The 16,015-nt window shown below is 46.8% G+C and overlaps 2 protein-coding genes across 2 annotated transcripts in view; both read left to right on the top strand.

Annotated features, from left to right (window-relative positions):
- Window positions 1-16,015, top strand: part of LOC137537088 (zinc finger protein 585A-like) — a 51,954-nt gene that overhangs the window by 16,574 nt on the left and 19,365 nt on the right. The gene's annotated exons all lie outside the window — the stretch shown is intronic.
- LOC137535266 (zinc finger protein 615-like) lies at window positions 1,286-7,916 on the top strand. The gene is made up of 6 exons (XM_068257084.1): window positions 1,286-1,363; window positions 2,090-2,183; window positions 2,359-2,434; window positions 2,544-2,641; window positions 4,743-5,031; window positions 6,287-7,916. The coding sequence occupies exons 2-6, from the start codon at window positions 2,181-2,183 to the stop codon at window positions 7,321-7,323; spliced, it is 1,503 nt and encodes a 500-aa protein (XP_068113185.1). The 5' UTR covers window positions 1,286-1,363; window positions 2,090-2,180; the 3' UTR covers window positions 7,324-7,916.

Below are 16,015 nucleotides of genomic sequence, written 5' to 3'. Positions count from 1 at the left end.
AACTGGTCAATGATTGGCCATTCAAAACTGGAAGGTGTGTTTTAAGCTTTCAATTTTGATTGGCTAATGATTGACCTATCTTATCACCTCTATGTAATATGAGAGCTTACTTTCACGATCTGTTCATTGTATTCACGATCTGTTGCCCCCCAGACTACATGAAGGTCGTAAATTTGGTCAGTCATTAGCCAATCAAAATTGGATAAGTGTACCAGGCTTTAGTACAGACACTAAGCTCCAGATCCATAGAAGACAGGACAGAGTAAGACGCAGGCAGAGATGGCATACATAATGAATGGCACAACCAAATACTTTGCGTTGTGTTCAGGAACATCTGCACAGTGTGTGGGCTAAACTAGGGCTCCCCAAACTTTTTCGGTCAAGGGACGGGTCATCATACTTCAGACTGCAGGGGGACCGGAACATACATAAAATGATGTTGAAAAACATAACATTGAATCTAGGTATTGATTCCCTGCCAATCATGCCTGGTGGAGAACTCCCAGCAGCAGCCATTCAGTCATTCGTGGCCTGAAGAACGTCTTTGTGCACCAGACAGTGAAGCATACCCAGGTGAAAACCCAGGTGACAATTGGACAGCAGTGTCACCTGATGTAGAATTGGATTGGCTGCCAGCAAATTACTGCTTTCTGGCTTCTACAGTATGTGAATGGGTGGTGCCAGCACTGCTATTCTGTATGTGGGGTGCTGACATTTAAAGGTGCAGTGGGTCACATCTATAGGTTATACATTTTGTGTTTGGGGGGCCAGTAAAAAAGCCTCGACGGGCCGCATTTGGCCGGCGGGCCGTAGTTTGAGGACCACTGGGCAAACCCCTCTGAAGTCCAATTGGGAGGTTCCACAAAATGTTGTGGAGAATTAAACAATGTTGTGAAATTTTACAATTGGGGTGACGTATAAGTTAACATCAGAGCACTGTACAGAAGGGTGCAGTGCTGGAACATCAGATATATCAGTGTTTATAGACTGAATGCAAGCATTACTGGTGATAAACTGGTCCCTATGCTAAAAATTAATAAAATAATAATAATAATAATAATAATTAAAAAAAAAAAAAAAGTCACATGCAGTTCCTCGTTTCTCCACCGGGTGGTGATTCTCTCGCAGCGCAGATGGAACATAAAGAAAGGAAGTGATGAGCTGTAGACAATAGTGAGTGTGTGGAACGCATAGAAAGGAAGTGTTGAACTAAATACCAAACAGAGGGGTGGAACGCATAAATAGGAACTGGTGACGAGCTGCAGACAGACAAATAGTGAGTGGTGGAACGCATAGACAGGAAGTGAGAGGTGAAGGGGCAGGAAGCAGAGGGGGACTATTGCTGGGACTGGCAGCAGAGGAGGTACATGTATTTATCTTTCTTTTTCTCTCTTTTTTTTTAATTGAATAAAATGATACCAATAGATCGTAGAAATGCTTATGGAATGTCTTCCTATTCACTACCATAACACCCTCCATGATTGTTATAGGTTTTGGAACACATAGCTGTGGGAGGTTAGGATTTAGATGCTTGCTTAGCGTTTCTGGCTAATCTCCAGAGTAAGTAAATCTCCAGATTAATATAGGAAAACACACACGCATCCCCTCTCCCACTTCACTGCTCCCACCCCCTCATTCATCTCTAATACAATCTACCCCCATTAATATCCACTGGCCCCACCCAAAGCACTGCTTCTCCCTAATACACAGGTATCCCCCACCCCCTTACCACTGCTCAACCACTCTGATTAATCTGTTATGCACTCTGTCCCCAATAATCCCCAGGGACTGTGCACTGACCCCCACTGCACTGATCTGATCTGATGCTAATGTATTCTCAGAGATAGGACAACTGTGTGATGGAGGTAGAGCTGCCTGCAGAGCGTGAGCATTCAGCATTGTGACCCTCAATCTCTGCTGCTGCTTATCTGAATGGAGAGGTGAGGAGGATTCTTGGAGGTCACATGACATCACTCTTATCTCTGTTAATAAAACACACACCTGACTGGAGAGGAGAGGATTCTGGGAGGTCAGACTGTGATCTGGAAATGTACACAGGGTTATTATATTACTATATATTATTATTTAGGTGGAGAAGATATCGTCTGAGCTACTGATGCCTAGAAGCCGGACCCATCACAGAGGCCCCACCTTAGTCCCGGACACTACAGGAAAACAACATGGTAAAGATTCTTAGTGGCACCAAAAATTTCATTAGAACTACTGACGGGAGAGGTGTTGAGAATTATGGGACATTATGTAGTAACAGCAAGGGGTGTGTCTGTATGGTGACTGTATCGTTGTATGTGTCAGGTTCCAATAAGGTGCCAGGATGTCACCATCTATTTCTCCATGCAGGAGTGGCAGTTTATAGGACACAAGGACCTCTACAAGGACATCATGATGGAGAATCAGCCGCCCCTCATCTCACCGGGTAAGAGGGGACTTTCATCTCTTGTAAAGGAGAGAGTACGGAGGGTCCACCCCCATCATCTGATAATCACATAGAGACAATGTATTCACTCAGTGTGTGTTTCCTGCAGATGGATCCAGTAAAAGAAACCCACCAGAGAGATGCACAGGTCCTCTTTATTCCCAGGATTGTCCAAAGGAAGATCTCACCATCTCCCACCATTATCAGGTAGGTGGAACTCAGTTTCTACAGCTTAGAGGTGTTTCCAGATGGAATAAGATTATATATTTCATAGTGATGTAACTGTACTGAAGATATTGTTAACCACTTAAGGACCACAGGCAAAACCCCCCCTAGTGACCAGGCCATTTTCCACTTATTAGGCCACTGCAGCTTTAAAGAGGAACTGTAACATGAAAAGATCCCCTGGGGGGTACTCACCTCGGGTGGGGGAAGCCTCCGGATCCTAATGAGGCTTCCCTCGCCGTCCTCCATCCGTCAGGGGTCTCGCTGCAGCCCTCCGTGGAGTCCGTGCAGCGGTGACGTCAATATTTACCTTCCTGGTTCCTGCGCAGGCGCTCTGACGGCTGTCGTCTCCGAACCACACGGAAATACCCGATCGCCGTCGGGTCCGCTCTACTGCGCAGGCGCAAGTGTCCTGCGCCTGCGCAGTAGAGCGGACCCGAATGAGATCGGGTATTTCCGTGTAGTTCGGAACGGAAAGCAGCCACAGTGCCCCCGCTGGAGCCTGCAAAGGTAAATATTGAACTGACAGTCGGCACAGTCGCCGGCTGTTCGGAGGGCTGCAGCGAGACCCCCGTGGGACAGAGGACGGCGTGGGAAGCCTCATTAGGATCCGGAGGCTTCCCCCACCCGAGGTGAGTACCCCCCAGGGGATCTTTTCATGTTACAGAGTCTCTTTAAGATTCAGCACACAAGTGATTTCCCCCCCCCCCTCTTTTCTGCACACTAACGAGTGTCTCTGTTGGTGGGCTCTGATCCCTGCTGGGATGTTCATTTTTTATATACTGTATAAATATTTATTGTATTTATTTTTAAATATATTTAGCGCTTTTTTATTATTATTATTATTATTCTCCCTCCCTACCTCCAGCCAATATCAGCTGTCCTAGGGTTTTCAATGGTCCAACATGAACCAATGAGAATTCTCCCTGTTGCTGATGATTCCCATTGGTCTTTTGCAGCCCAATGGCAATCCCCATGCTATTACCAGTCCGGTCTTTGCAGCATTTTTTCCCCCGGACCGCACATAGCTCCGGATATACAGAGGGATAGTGAAGGCGATTATGAAAACGGATACCCCACTACACAGGCAGTTTTGGACACAAAAACGGATCAGTTTCTGTGTCACAGACTGTGGGGGGGAGAGGGGGTCACCATGCTAGAGGGGGTAGCAGCCAGGATGGGGGGGGGGGGGGCAGCGGTTGGCTGGGAGGGGGGGTCGCCCCCCTCCCTCAGCTGGGCCCCCCGTCCCCGCCCCCCTTCCAGCTACTTTGCGCATAACCTAAAATGTATAGCGGCAGCGAGCGGGGAGCTTACCTTCTTCCTCCGCTCGCCACGTCACTTCCTGCAGTGCCGACCTCCGAAATATAGAGCGCGGCATAGCAAGAAATCAAGTGGCGAGTGGAGGAAGAAGATAAGCTCTCTACTCGCTGCCGCTATACGTTACACAGGTTTTGCGCAAAGTAGTTGGAGGGGGAGCAAGGACGGGGGGCCCAGGTGAGGGAGGAGGGGGCTGACCTGCCCCCCCCTTCTAACCGCTGCCCCCCCCCCCCCCCCCCTGTCCTGGCTGCTACCCCCTCTAGCATGGCGACCTCTCTCCCTCCACGGCTGGGCAATACGTTTCCACGGACTGGAAACGTATGCTACAAAATGCATTTTCGGGAAAAACGAGGGGAGAAAAAAAAAGTTTGGATAAACGGATCCGTTTGAAACGGATCCGATCTGCAAGTGAACCAGTGTGGACCCAGCCTTAGTGGTTCCTCATGAGTCAGATCTCCGCAACAAGATCTACTGACCAGTGTTGTTGCTGTATAATCCTGTCCCATTCCCATCCTGAAGCAGAAGCAGGGACTGGCTGCACACACAATCCCCTCCTCTTGGATCCTCCCTCTCATTTGAAAAAAACAGCAGGAGATCTGTGACCAAGAGAAATAGAAAACAAGAGTGGCTTGTTTATGACCATTGAAGTGTGCTGCAATACTTTAGGGAACCTGCCAAGTTACGTAATGGCATTTTTATCTTACCTGTCCAGACTCAGGATTTAATAAAAGGTGTGTAAGGCTTGATTGCTATTTTCTGGCTTTAGGGTAATGAACTGACTAAAAAGGAAGAAAATACATATGGAAGACACGATGATCTTTTAACGGAGAATAAAGACATGTTGGTCATAGTTAAAGAGGAACAAGAAGACACATATGAGTGGGAAGATCAGCAGTCTCTGGGGGGTGACACGCTGAGGACAATAAAAGAGGAGGAGGATGAAGAAGATGAAGAAGAAGAAGAGATATATGAGATGGGTGAGCAGCCGACTGCAGAGGAGGAAGAAATGTTAGAGGCAGCTAAAGAAGAGGAATGGCCTCTAGATATCAATGCAGGTAAACAATATGTAATAAATGCAGGAACAGAAATGGAAGTTAAGACAACTATAGAGGCCACATTCAGATGGTCTGGCAGTTGTCTCCTCTGATATGATTGATTGATTGATTGATTGATTTTATTACATACATCATCAAGGTTTATCAAACCTTTTCATACAACTATAGTGATTGGGAAGGGCAGGGTTTACAATCACTATTCCATGAACAACATAGCCTTACCACCTCGTGCTCCCAACAAATGAGGAGGAGATACTGCACACCATTTGAAAGGTCCATCTCCATTCCTCAGTATAACATCATAGTACCAACAAATGAGGAGGAGATACTGTACACCATATGAAAGGTCCATCTCCATTCCTCAGTATAACATCATAGCACCAACAAATGAGGAGGAGATACTGTACACCATATGAAAGGCCCATCTCCATTCCTCGGTATAACATCATAGTACCAACAAATGAGGAGGAGATACTGTACACCATATGAAAGGCCCATCTCCATTCCTCAGTATGACATCATAGTACCAACACATGAGGAGGAGATGCTGTACACCATATGAAAGGCCCATCTCCATTCCTCAGTATAACATCATAGCACCAACAAATGAGGAGGAGATACTGTACACCATATGAAAGGCCCATCTCGATTCCTCAGTATAACATCACAGTACCAACAAATGAGGAGGAGATACTGTACACCATATGAAAGGCCCATCTCGATTCCTCAGTATAACATCACAGTACCAACAAATGAGGAGGAGATACTGTACACCATATGAAAGGCCCATCTCCATTCCTCAGTATAACATAACAAACACAGAACATTTTATATCGCACTTTTCTCCTGGCGGACTCGCAGCGCCAGGGCTACAGCCACTAGGACGCGCTCTATAGGCAGTAGCAATGTTAGGGAGACTTGCCCAAGATCTCCTACTGAATAGGTGCAGGCTTACTGAACAGGCAGAGCCAAGATTCGAACCCAGGTCTCCTGTGTCAGAGGCAGAGCCCTTAACCATTACACTATCATAGCCAACAAATGAGGAGGAGATACTGTACACCATATGAAAGGCCCATCTCCATTCCTCAGTATAACATCATAGCACCAACAAATGAGGAGGAGATACTGTACACCATATGAAAGGTCCATCTCCATTCCTCAGTATAACATCATAGTACCAACAAATGAGTAGGAGGTACTCTACGCCACATGAAAGGCCCACCTCCATTTTAATACTATTTTATTTCCCCAACAGATGGACGCTATGTGAGAAGCTCCTCGGAAAATGTTACTTCTTCTCCAGATTCCGATGCAGAAGATAATGACATCCCACAATATTCTCCAAAAAGAGACCATCATAGCCCACACTATAATGATCGTCTACCTAGCCAGTCTAATCCTGGAGGATCTTCTGACATACTGCAAGCCATTATTGTAAATGTCCAACCTAGAATGAAACATGTTGGGAGATCATCAGATCCATCTAATTCTGAGGAGTCATCGTCCAGGACTTTGCATACTGCTGAGAACAGGGAGGATACAGTTCTGCCGCTCTCCGACTGGGATAATGATTTTAGAAACCATTCTGTTGGCCCACAGCAGATCAATTGCACAGGCAAGAAACTGTTTGTGTGCTCAGAGTGTGGGAAAGGCTTCATACAGAAAAGAGACCTTCGTACGCATCAGAGAATTCACGCAGGCGAGCGGCCTTTTCCATGTTCAGAGTGCGGGAAAGATTTCACTCGGAAAAACAACCTGCTGACGCACCAGAGAATGCACACGGGCGAGCATCTTTTCTCCTGTTCAGAGTGTGGGAAACGCTTCACAAAGGAAGGAGACCTCCTGAAACACCAGAGATGTCACACCGGCGAGCGTCCATTTTCATGTTCGGAGTGTGAGAAGTCCTTCGCTTGCAAGAAGACCCTTCAAGTCCACCAGAGAACTCACACAGGCGAACGCCCGTTCTCATGCCTAGAGTGTGGGAAAAGTTTTGTCCAAAAGGGAGACCTCCTGACGCACCAGAGAAGTCACACGGGCGAGCGGCCTTACGCCTGTGCATTGTGCGGGAAAGATTTCATTTACAAAAGAAACCTGCGCACGCACCAAAGCAGCCACAGCGGAGAGCGCCCGTTTGAGTGTTCGCAGTGCGGCAAATGCTTCATTCTGAGAAAACACCTGTTTAGGCATGAGAGGATTCACACCGGAGAGCATCCTTTCTCATGTGCGGAGTGCGGGAAAAGTTACACAGAGAAAGGCAGTCTAACCAAACACCGGAAGAAAAATGGCCACTGATATATGCAGTAGGTGGCAGATCTAGGGCAACAAATCATGGACAGAACTATTCAGTCTGTAGAGGAATTGCATAGGACAAGATGCTGCAGCAAAGGTCCAACATAAAAGTGACTGTTTTGGACGACTTCAAACTTCTTTGCTTGTACCTCATTTTGTGAAGGGGAGGTCTAGGAGTTCACTGAATTTTTTGCTTCTGATTTTTACAGGAAGTTGTGTTTTTGGGGACTGTTATATCAGTAGCTGACTTAGACTGTTTTCTAGGAAAACCAGAAGATGATAAATAAGTCATGGAGAGAATGACAATATGTATAATCAGAAAAGCATATCTGCTTGTGATATGGTTTTTTTTTTTTTCTTCTAACTTTCCTCTGTCAGAGTCCTTTAGGAAGCAATTTCTTGCAGAAATTGATGTTGCCTTCTTTTCTTGTGGTATAGCACACAGAGAGCTGCACTGTACTAAAATCTATCATGTGACGAATGTTTAGAATTGATGTTTAGAATCAGAATTGTTTATTTCACCAAGCATGACTGGGTCTTGCCTGGAATTGGGTTTGGCACAATACATAGCTCAAGTAGAAGAAAGAGGTAGATACATGGATAGATAAGGCACACAGACATGCTGTTGACAAAAGCAAGAAAAGACAATATAAATTGTGCAGAACAATTCCAAATTTTGTGACACCAAAATCAGATAAGTTTTTAGTCTTGTAGGATGGTTGACCAAAACACAGTCTGGGCCACATCCTAAGGAGGGGGGGGGGGGGGGGGGGGAGGAGGCGGACACTGTTGGGGGGGGGGGGGGAGGTTGAGTATGTGGAGGGAGTTAAAGAGGTTGACAGCCAAGGGGAAGGATGAGTTCCTATGCCTAACGGTCCTGGTGGAGATGTCCCAAAACCTCTGGCCTGATGGGAGCAGGCCGGAGAAGCCGTGGCCTGGGAACTGTTTGTGATACAAGTCTGAAGAGTCTGTGTGAATGACTGGCTGTTAGGTGAGAAACACATTAGCAAGCTAGTCTGTAGGTAGAGAGGATATATATTTTGTATCTTTTAGTAGTGATGAGACCATTCTCCATAAAAAACCATGGACAGACCAAGAGGTTACTACAAGTCAGGAAAACATGTTGTTTGCGCTGCGATCACGCAGTGATCACGAGGGATGAATCATACTTCCACGTTGTGGATAGGCTGAAGGCCGACTACACCCTATCACAGCAAGTACTGAGCATGCGTGGCACGTGATATGGTTATATAACATTGTGTTGCAATAAGCGCGTAACCCTGAATTAACTGTTTCAGGGATTGCACGACTTAACTAGAACTAGTCCTGTTCATGAAAATATTGACTATAAGTCATCCAACCGTAGTGAAACTCATGCCTGAGCATCCCCAGGATGCAATAGGGAAAATGGGTGGAGCTATGAGTATAAGACAGAGAGATTTCCCTTGCTCTGATGGGACTCTCCACTACTGACGAGTTGTGTGATGTTGTGTATGCGCTGCCTCCAAGACGATCGCTGGTCCCCGATACGGAGTGATGATGCAATATCCGGTAATGTATTGATTCTTTACTCTATTACTTATCCATGATTCACTGTTATACCTGTAAATAATTGAATAAATATCCTAATACAGTGTGAAGTTGTAAGCTATGTATTTACCCGGCCTATAGGCTGGTGTGAGTCGAGTGTGAGGCCTTAGCAACGCCAAAAACATAGCATTACACTGTTAAAGCCCCAATGATTGTATTCACCATTACATGAGTTTGATTTTGCACCTCCAAGACCCGATGAAAGAGGATCTTTAGCTTCTTAGCTTCTCCATATGCTCTCCTGACCCACCTTTATATAATGTTTACAAAGTAAAGCTTTAAGTATTCGGATGACATTATCATTCTTTGCTCAGAGTCTTGTACGCTGCTTTCTGTACCAGCTGCCTGTTGGATATGGGACTACATTTCCCATGGTCCCTTATGGGTATGATTAACTGCTAATAACCAACTGACATAACACTGAATCCCACCACCTAATGTTAGTCTGCTGGTCATTGGGTGATAATTGCCAAAATGAGCTCCAATTGTCATCTTAAAAAACAGCTTAAGTGCAGCCCTACTGTTTTTTTTTTTCTCTGCAATCTTTTGCACAAAAATAAATAAATACAAGAATTAGCAGAGGAGCTAAGTTACAGCAACATCTGCCTGTAACTTGAGACAGGTGAAGGGCGCCATGTGGTCGGGACATTCGGGCGTCGCCTAAGTCTATAATGTGAATTACGGCCTCAGCGGCACTCGGTGAGTAATTTGGGTGCCAGAAAAAGCCGGAGCACAAATTACGATAAAAGCAGCTCAATTCAGGCAACAGTGTCCGCCTCCCCCCCCCCCCCCCTCCTTAGGATGTGGCCCAGACTGTGTTTTGGTCAACCATCCTACAAGACTAAAAACTTATCTGATTTTAGTGTCACAAAATTTGGAATTGTTCTGCACAATTTATATTGTCTTTTCTTGCTTTTGTCAACAGCATGTCTGTGTGCCTTATCTATCCATGTATCTACCTCTTTCTTCTACTTGAGATATGTATTGTGCCAAACCCAATTCCAGGCAAGTAATAATATAATAGTAATACTTGCATCTTACGCTCACTGTATGCCGCCTTGGAAGGGAAATAGTCATTAATGCCACGAGGAAATTTGCCACAGCAGGGTGAGCTGTTTTCGGCTTCACCCTGCCCTTACATTTCCCAATGCCCTTTTTACATGTATGCCTGTAACTTTATTTATTTAAGTATTTATATAGCGCTGATATATTGCGCTTCGCTGTACAAAGTATTTATTATCTGTCCCTCAGAGGGGTTCACAATCTAATACCTACCATTGTCAAATGTATGTATCGTGTACTGCCTGTATCATAGTTTAGGGCCAATTTAGGGGGAAATCAATTAACTTATCTGTATGTTTTGGTATGTGGGAGGAAACCTGAGTGCCTGTAGGAAACCCACGCAGACACAGGGAGAACATACAAACTCCTTACAGATGTTGACCTGGCTGGGATTCAAACCAGGGACCTTGCGCTGCAAGGCGAGAGCGCTATCCACTACTCCACCATGCTGCTTCTCTGCTAGGCTTCTCTGCTAGACTTGCATTGTATTGCTTCTCTCCTACCTCTCCCAGCATGGGAAAGCATGGCACAGTCTATGTTGGACATCACTGTGATCATCCCCAAAAGCACAACTTCCGTGAATAATCTGAACATCTGTAAACATCCAGTTCTCCCCTCATAGCATATGTTGGAACCAGGACTTTCTAATTATTTATGTGGTTAGTGTTGGAACTTTGGAGACTGAAGATGGAAGATCACTTGATTAGGGAGGGGACCCCTTGGATGACCCCAATCTCTTACGATGTCCATATGTCTCATCCATGCAGCGTATAGCTGATGTTCTGTATGGATTGTTTTTTAAATCACAATTTCTTATTTTGGACTCCGTTCAAATCTTTCCATCCATCGATGAAGCTCTGATGTAAACAATGAATGCAAAGAGGTCCTTAAAGAGAACCCGAGGTGGGTTTGAAGAATATTATCTGCATACAGAGGCTGGATCTGCCTATACAGCCCTGCCTCTGTTGCTATCCCAAACCCCCCTAAGGTCGCCCTGCACTCTGCAATCCCTCCATAAATCACAGCCACGCTGCTGACAAACAGCTTGTTAGAGCTGGCTGGTTTATCTCTATAGTGTCAGTCTGCTGCTCTCCCTGCCTCCTGCAGAACTCCAGTCCCCGCCTGCATCCCTTCCCTCCCTGCTGATTGGAGGGAAGGGACGGGGGCAGGGACCGGAGCTATGCAGGAGGCGGGGGAGCAGCTGAGACTGACACTACAGATGTAAACACAGCCAGCTCTGACAAGCTGTTTGTCAGCAGCGTGGCTGTGATTTATGAGGGATTGCAGAGTGCAGGGGCACCTTAGTGGGGTTTGGGATAGCAACAGAGGCTGGGCTGTATAGGCAGATCCAGCCTCTGTATGCAGATAATATTCTTCAAACCCACCTCGGGTTCTCTTTAAAGGATACCCGAGGTGACATGTGACATGATGAAATAGACGTGTATGTACAGTGCCTAGCACACAAATAACTATGCTGTGTTCCTTTTTTTTTCTTTCTCTGCCTGAAAGAGTTAAATATCAGGTATGTAAGTGGCTGACTCAGTCCTGACTCAGACAGGAACTACAGTGTGACCCTCACTGATAAGAAATTCCAACTATATAACACTTTCCTAGCAGAAAATGGCTTCTGAGAGCAGGAAAGAGATAAAAAGAGTCAATAGTTCATAGATTTGAGCTCTTTACATACATCAATGTATGTGTCATTGAGCAAAAACAATAAAACTGTAAACACTTGAAAAGTAGATTTACATATAAAATAAAACTGTGGAATATCTTAAAAAGTAATTTTTCGGAGAAGGAAGATAGATATAATTGATTTATTTCATTTGTTTATTTTCACCTCGGGTGTCCTTTAAAACAATGGAAGGCGCACCAGGGTAAACCCTAGTGTGGGCCACTGATTTGCTGTAACCATATCACAGTATAAGATAGTTATTACATAATGTACTGTATGCCCCCTACACATCAGCTTAAAGGATATGTCCAAAGTTTAAAAAACTTTTTATTCACCACATCCAGCCCCTAGAAGTGTGTAAGGTCCCACGCCACGGTTCCGCTGTCAGCCAGGACTCCTGGTCTCCTCTCTGGAAGAGCACAACCTGCGGTTAGGTCGGGATCATCTGCACATGTGCGGCTGTGCCAAGCGGCTCTCGGAATTGCACTCCCGGTGCCGAGAGCCCTCTGTGCTTGCCAGTTCAGTGAGAAATTAACTGTGCAGAGCGCTCCTGGCATCGGGAGGGCAATGACGAGAGGCGCACCCGAGCATGTGCAGAAGAACCCGTCTACTGGCAGATATGGAGGGGATACCAGAGGCCTGGCTGACTGCAGAACCACAGTGTGGGTCCCTTAACACTTCTAGGGGCTAGATGAAGCCGGGGTGAGTAAAACCTTTCTTTTTTTAAAGCTCAGATGTATCCTTTAAAGGAAACACAAGGTGAAAATAAACTAATGAGATAAACAATTGTATCTATCCTCCTTCTCCTAAAAATTACTTTTTCTTTTTAGATATCCCACAGTTTTATTTTACATTTAAATCTACTTGTTAAAGGGACTCCGAGCACCTCTCATGGGTATGCCTTTAAGACAGACGACTTCCAACAAAGTCGTGCTATGACCCCTCTGGAGGAGCCTCTTGTAATTATCATGCATGTCACTTCCTCTTCCTCATTCAGTGAAGCACTTCTCTAACAGAGAAGACAGGGGTGACATGGAAGTTATAACATAGCCAAGATGGCAGCCGCAATTTTTTAAATTGAAATCAAATGAAAACTATTTGGTGTAGAACGGCGATTCAGGCATCAAATGAACGAGGAGAGCACAAGCTACAGGTATGCATCTTTAAGTACTTTGCAGTACTGGGCATACCCATGAGAGGTGCTCGGAGTCCCTTTAAGTTTTTACTGTTTCATTGTCTCTGCTCAATAACATATTCATTGAAGTATGCCAGTGCTAAAATCTATGTATTATTGATTCTTTCTATCTCTTTCCTGCTCTCAGATGCCATTTACTGCCAGGAAAGGGTTTATGGCTGCAATTCCTTATCAGTGAGGGTTATGCTATAGTGCAACCCACACAGACCCTGTCACTTGCATACCTGATGTTTAACTCTTTAACCACCCTGGCGTTCTATTAAGATCGCCAGGGCGGCTGCATGAGGGTTTTTTTTTAAATAAAAAAAAAAACTATTTCATGCAGCCAACTGAAAGTTGGCTGCATGAAAGCCCACTAGATGGCGCTCCGGAGGCGTTTTTCTGATCGCCTCCGGCGGCCAAAAGTAACACGGAAGGCCGCAATGAGCAGCCTTCCGTGTTTGGCTTCTCCTGTCGCCATGGCAACGAGCGGAGTGACGTCATGGACGTCAGCCGACGTCCTGACGTCAGCCGCCTCCGATCCAGCCCTTAGCGCAGCCGGAACTATTTGTTCCGGCTGCGCAGGGCTCAGGCGGCTGGGGGGACCCTCTTTTGCCGCTGCTCGCGGCGGATCGCAGCCGGCAGCACACGCGGCTGGCAAAGTGCCGGCTGCGTGTGCTGCTCTTTATTTCATCAAAATCGGCCCAGCAGGGCCTGAGCGGCACCCTCTGGCGGTAATGGATGAGCTGAGCTCGTCCATACCGCTAAGGTGGTTAAAGGACAACTGTAGGGAGGCGGCCATGTTTTTTTTCCTTTTGTGCAATACCAGTTGCCTAGCTGTCCTACTAATCCTCTGTCTCTAATATTTTTAGCCATAGACCCTTTACAGGCATGCAGCATATCAGGTGTTTCCGACATTAATGTCGGAACTGACAAGATTAGCTGCATGCTTGTTTCTGGTGTTATTCAGACACTATTGCATCCAAAGACATTAGCAGGGCTGCCAGGAAACTGGTATTGCTTAAGGAGGAATAAATATGGCAGCCTCCTTATACCTCTCCCTACAGTTATCCTTTAAAGCTAATGGGAACCGAAATTAGGAAAAAAAAAGTCAGATACTCACCTAAGGAGAGGGAGGCTCTGGGTCCCATAGAGCATTCCATCTCCTCTCCCGGTCCCCACTGTTGCGCTGGCTCACCCGTAGCGGTATTCCACCGTTTCGGTCAAATACAACGGTTTCCCTGCCCAAGGGAGGCTTCGGAAATGCTTCGGGAGCCTGAGTGCTCCCAAAGACGGGCCGCTGTACAATGCGCACGCGCGAGCGCCCTCTATGACGCACTCATGCTTGCACAGTATGGAGCCGCCTGTCTTCGGGAAGACTCGGCTCCCGAAGACTTCCGAAGTCCCCGCGGTGGGGGAATTGAACGGGGGAGCCAGCGCAGCACGGAGGGCACCGGGAGAGGAGAGGAAAGGCTCATTACGACCCGAGCCTTCCCTCTCCTTAGGTGAGTATCTGACTTTGTTTTAATTACATATGGATTCCCATTAGCTTTAGGCCTCTTTCACAGTGGGACGTTAAAGTCGCACGTTATAAAAAATTATAACGCAGACTAACGTACAGCAATACAAAGTCTGTGCGACATTCACAGTGCACATGTTGTGTTGTGTGTAACCAGGGCCAGCCCGCCCATGAGGCGGGGTGAAACTTTTGCCTCAGGCGGCACTTCTGGGGGGGGGGGGGGGGGCGGCACCCCCCGTCCGTGGGTGTGAGGGGCCGACTGAGCTGGAGGGGATAGCGGACAGGAACGGGGTATTGGGCCTAGCGGCGGGGAGGGGGGCCGGACCCCCCTCGCCTGGGTCCCCTGTCCTCCGCTCCCCTCCAGCTTTAAAAAGTTGCGTGGCTGGCTGCAGCTGTAAGAGGCAACGGGCGGGGATCACTCACCTCTTCCTCGTTCCAACGTGCGCTCCGCTGACGTCACTTCCTGCGGCGTAGCAGGAAGTGACGTCAGTGGAGCGCAGGCTAGGCTGGAATGAGGAAGAGGTGAGTGATCCCCGCCCGTTGCCTCTTACAGCTGCAGCCAGCCAGCCAGCCACGCAACTTTTTAAAGCTGGAGGGGAGCGGAGGACGGGGGACCCAGGCGAGGGAGGGGGGGGTCTGGCCCCCCTCCCCGCCGCTAGGCCCAATATTCCCTTCCTGCCCGCTATCCCCTCCAGCTCCAGCGGCCCCTCATACCCATGGGGGGGGGGGTTGCTTAAAGCTTGCCTCAGGCAGCAAAAAGTCTAGGGCCGGGCCTGTGTGTAACGTGTAGCAATATTTAGACTGTGCTGCATGCTGTGCGTTTAGCAATACATTTGCTGCGTTATGTGTGTTGCACATGCTCAGTAATGTGTTTGTTTTTTTTAATAAATGTAACGCATGCGCTGTTTTCGTTCCATCAGTATGCGATGAAAACGGCGCACCAAGCGATATATAACGTAGTACAAAATAACGTCCAATTTCATGACCTACATGCGCTTCATCAGGGGCACGTTGTGTGACTTTAACGTCGCATCAAACGCAACATCCCACTGTAAAAGAGGCCTTAAGGTAGAAAAAGTAACACAGCCTAGTTATTTGTGTCAGCATAGAATGAAAGAGGCAGAAGTCGGCACTGCAAGCAATTCGGTTAAATCCACCACTAAAGAGCAGCAGCAAAGTTGTAACAGTGCAAGCTCATGCAGCAATTAAAAAAAATAGCACTAAGCCTCCGTAGAAGCGATACCAGCGCAAAACAGCCGTCAGGCAGTTGTGCCCTGCACCCACCACCCCCTGGCTGCCCACTAGGACCGGTATGTGCACCCATTTTTTGAATTGCTGCACAAGCTTGCACTGTTACAACAGTGCTGTTGCACTTTAGTCGTTGATTAAACCAAATTGCTTGCAGTGCCAACTACTGCCCGTTTCCTTCTATGCTGATATTGACTTCCTTATGTCAGCATGCAAGACATGGTGGATTGGTAAGCTAGCAGGCCCTGGATGGTACAGTTGCAACCCTCTGATATACACTGTAGTGCCAATGCTTTCTTTTACCTATTCATCTTCGTAGTTATTTGTGTGCTTGGCACTATACATACATGTAACTCATCATGTCACATGTCACCTTGTGTAGCCTTTAACCAGTTCTCCCCCAAGGGTTTTTACTCTAACGGACCAG

This window comes from Hyperolius riggenbachi, chromosome 10 (assembly GCF_040937935.1).
Source record: "Hyperolius riggenbachi isolate aHypRig1 chromosome 10, aHypRig1.pri, whole genome shotgun sequence".
Classification (NCBI taxonomy): domain Eukaryota; kingdom Metazoa; phylum Chordata; class Amphibia; order Anura; family Hyperoliidae; genus Hyperolius; species Hyperolius riggenbachi.
Note: the sequence above shows the minus strand (reverse complement) of the source record. Positions and strands in the feature narration are given on the sequence as shown.

Excerpts from the sequence above, each read along its gene's own strand:
- LOC137535266 (XM_068257084.1), top strand. Across the intron at positions 2,435-2,543 it reads GCCGCCCCTCATCTCACCGG|ATGGATCCAGTAAAAGAAAC; the intron begins GTAAGAGGGGAC and ends TGTTTCCTGCAG. Across the intron at positions 5,032-6,286 it reads GCCTCTAGATATCAATGCAG|ATGGACGCTATGTGAGAAGC; the intron begins GTAAACAATATG and ends TTTCCCCAACAG.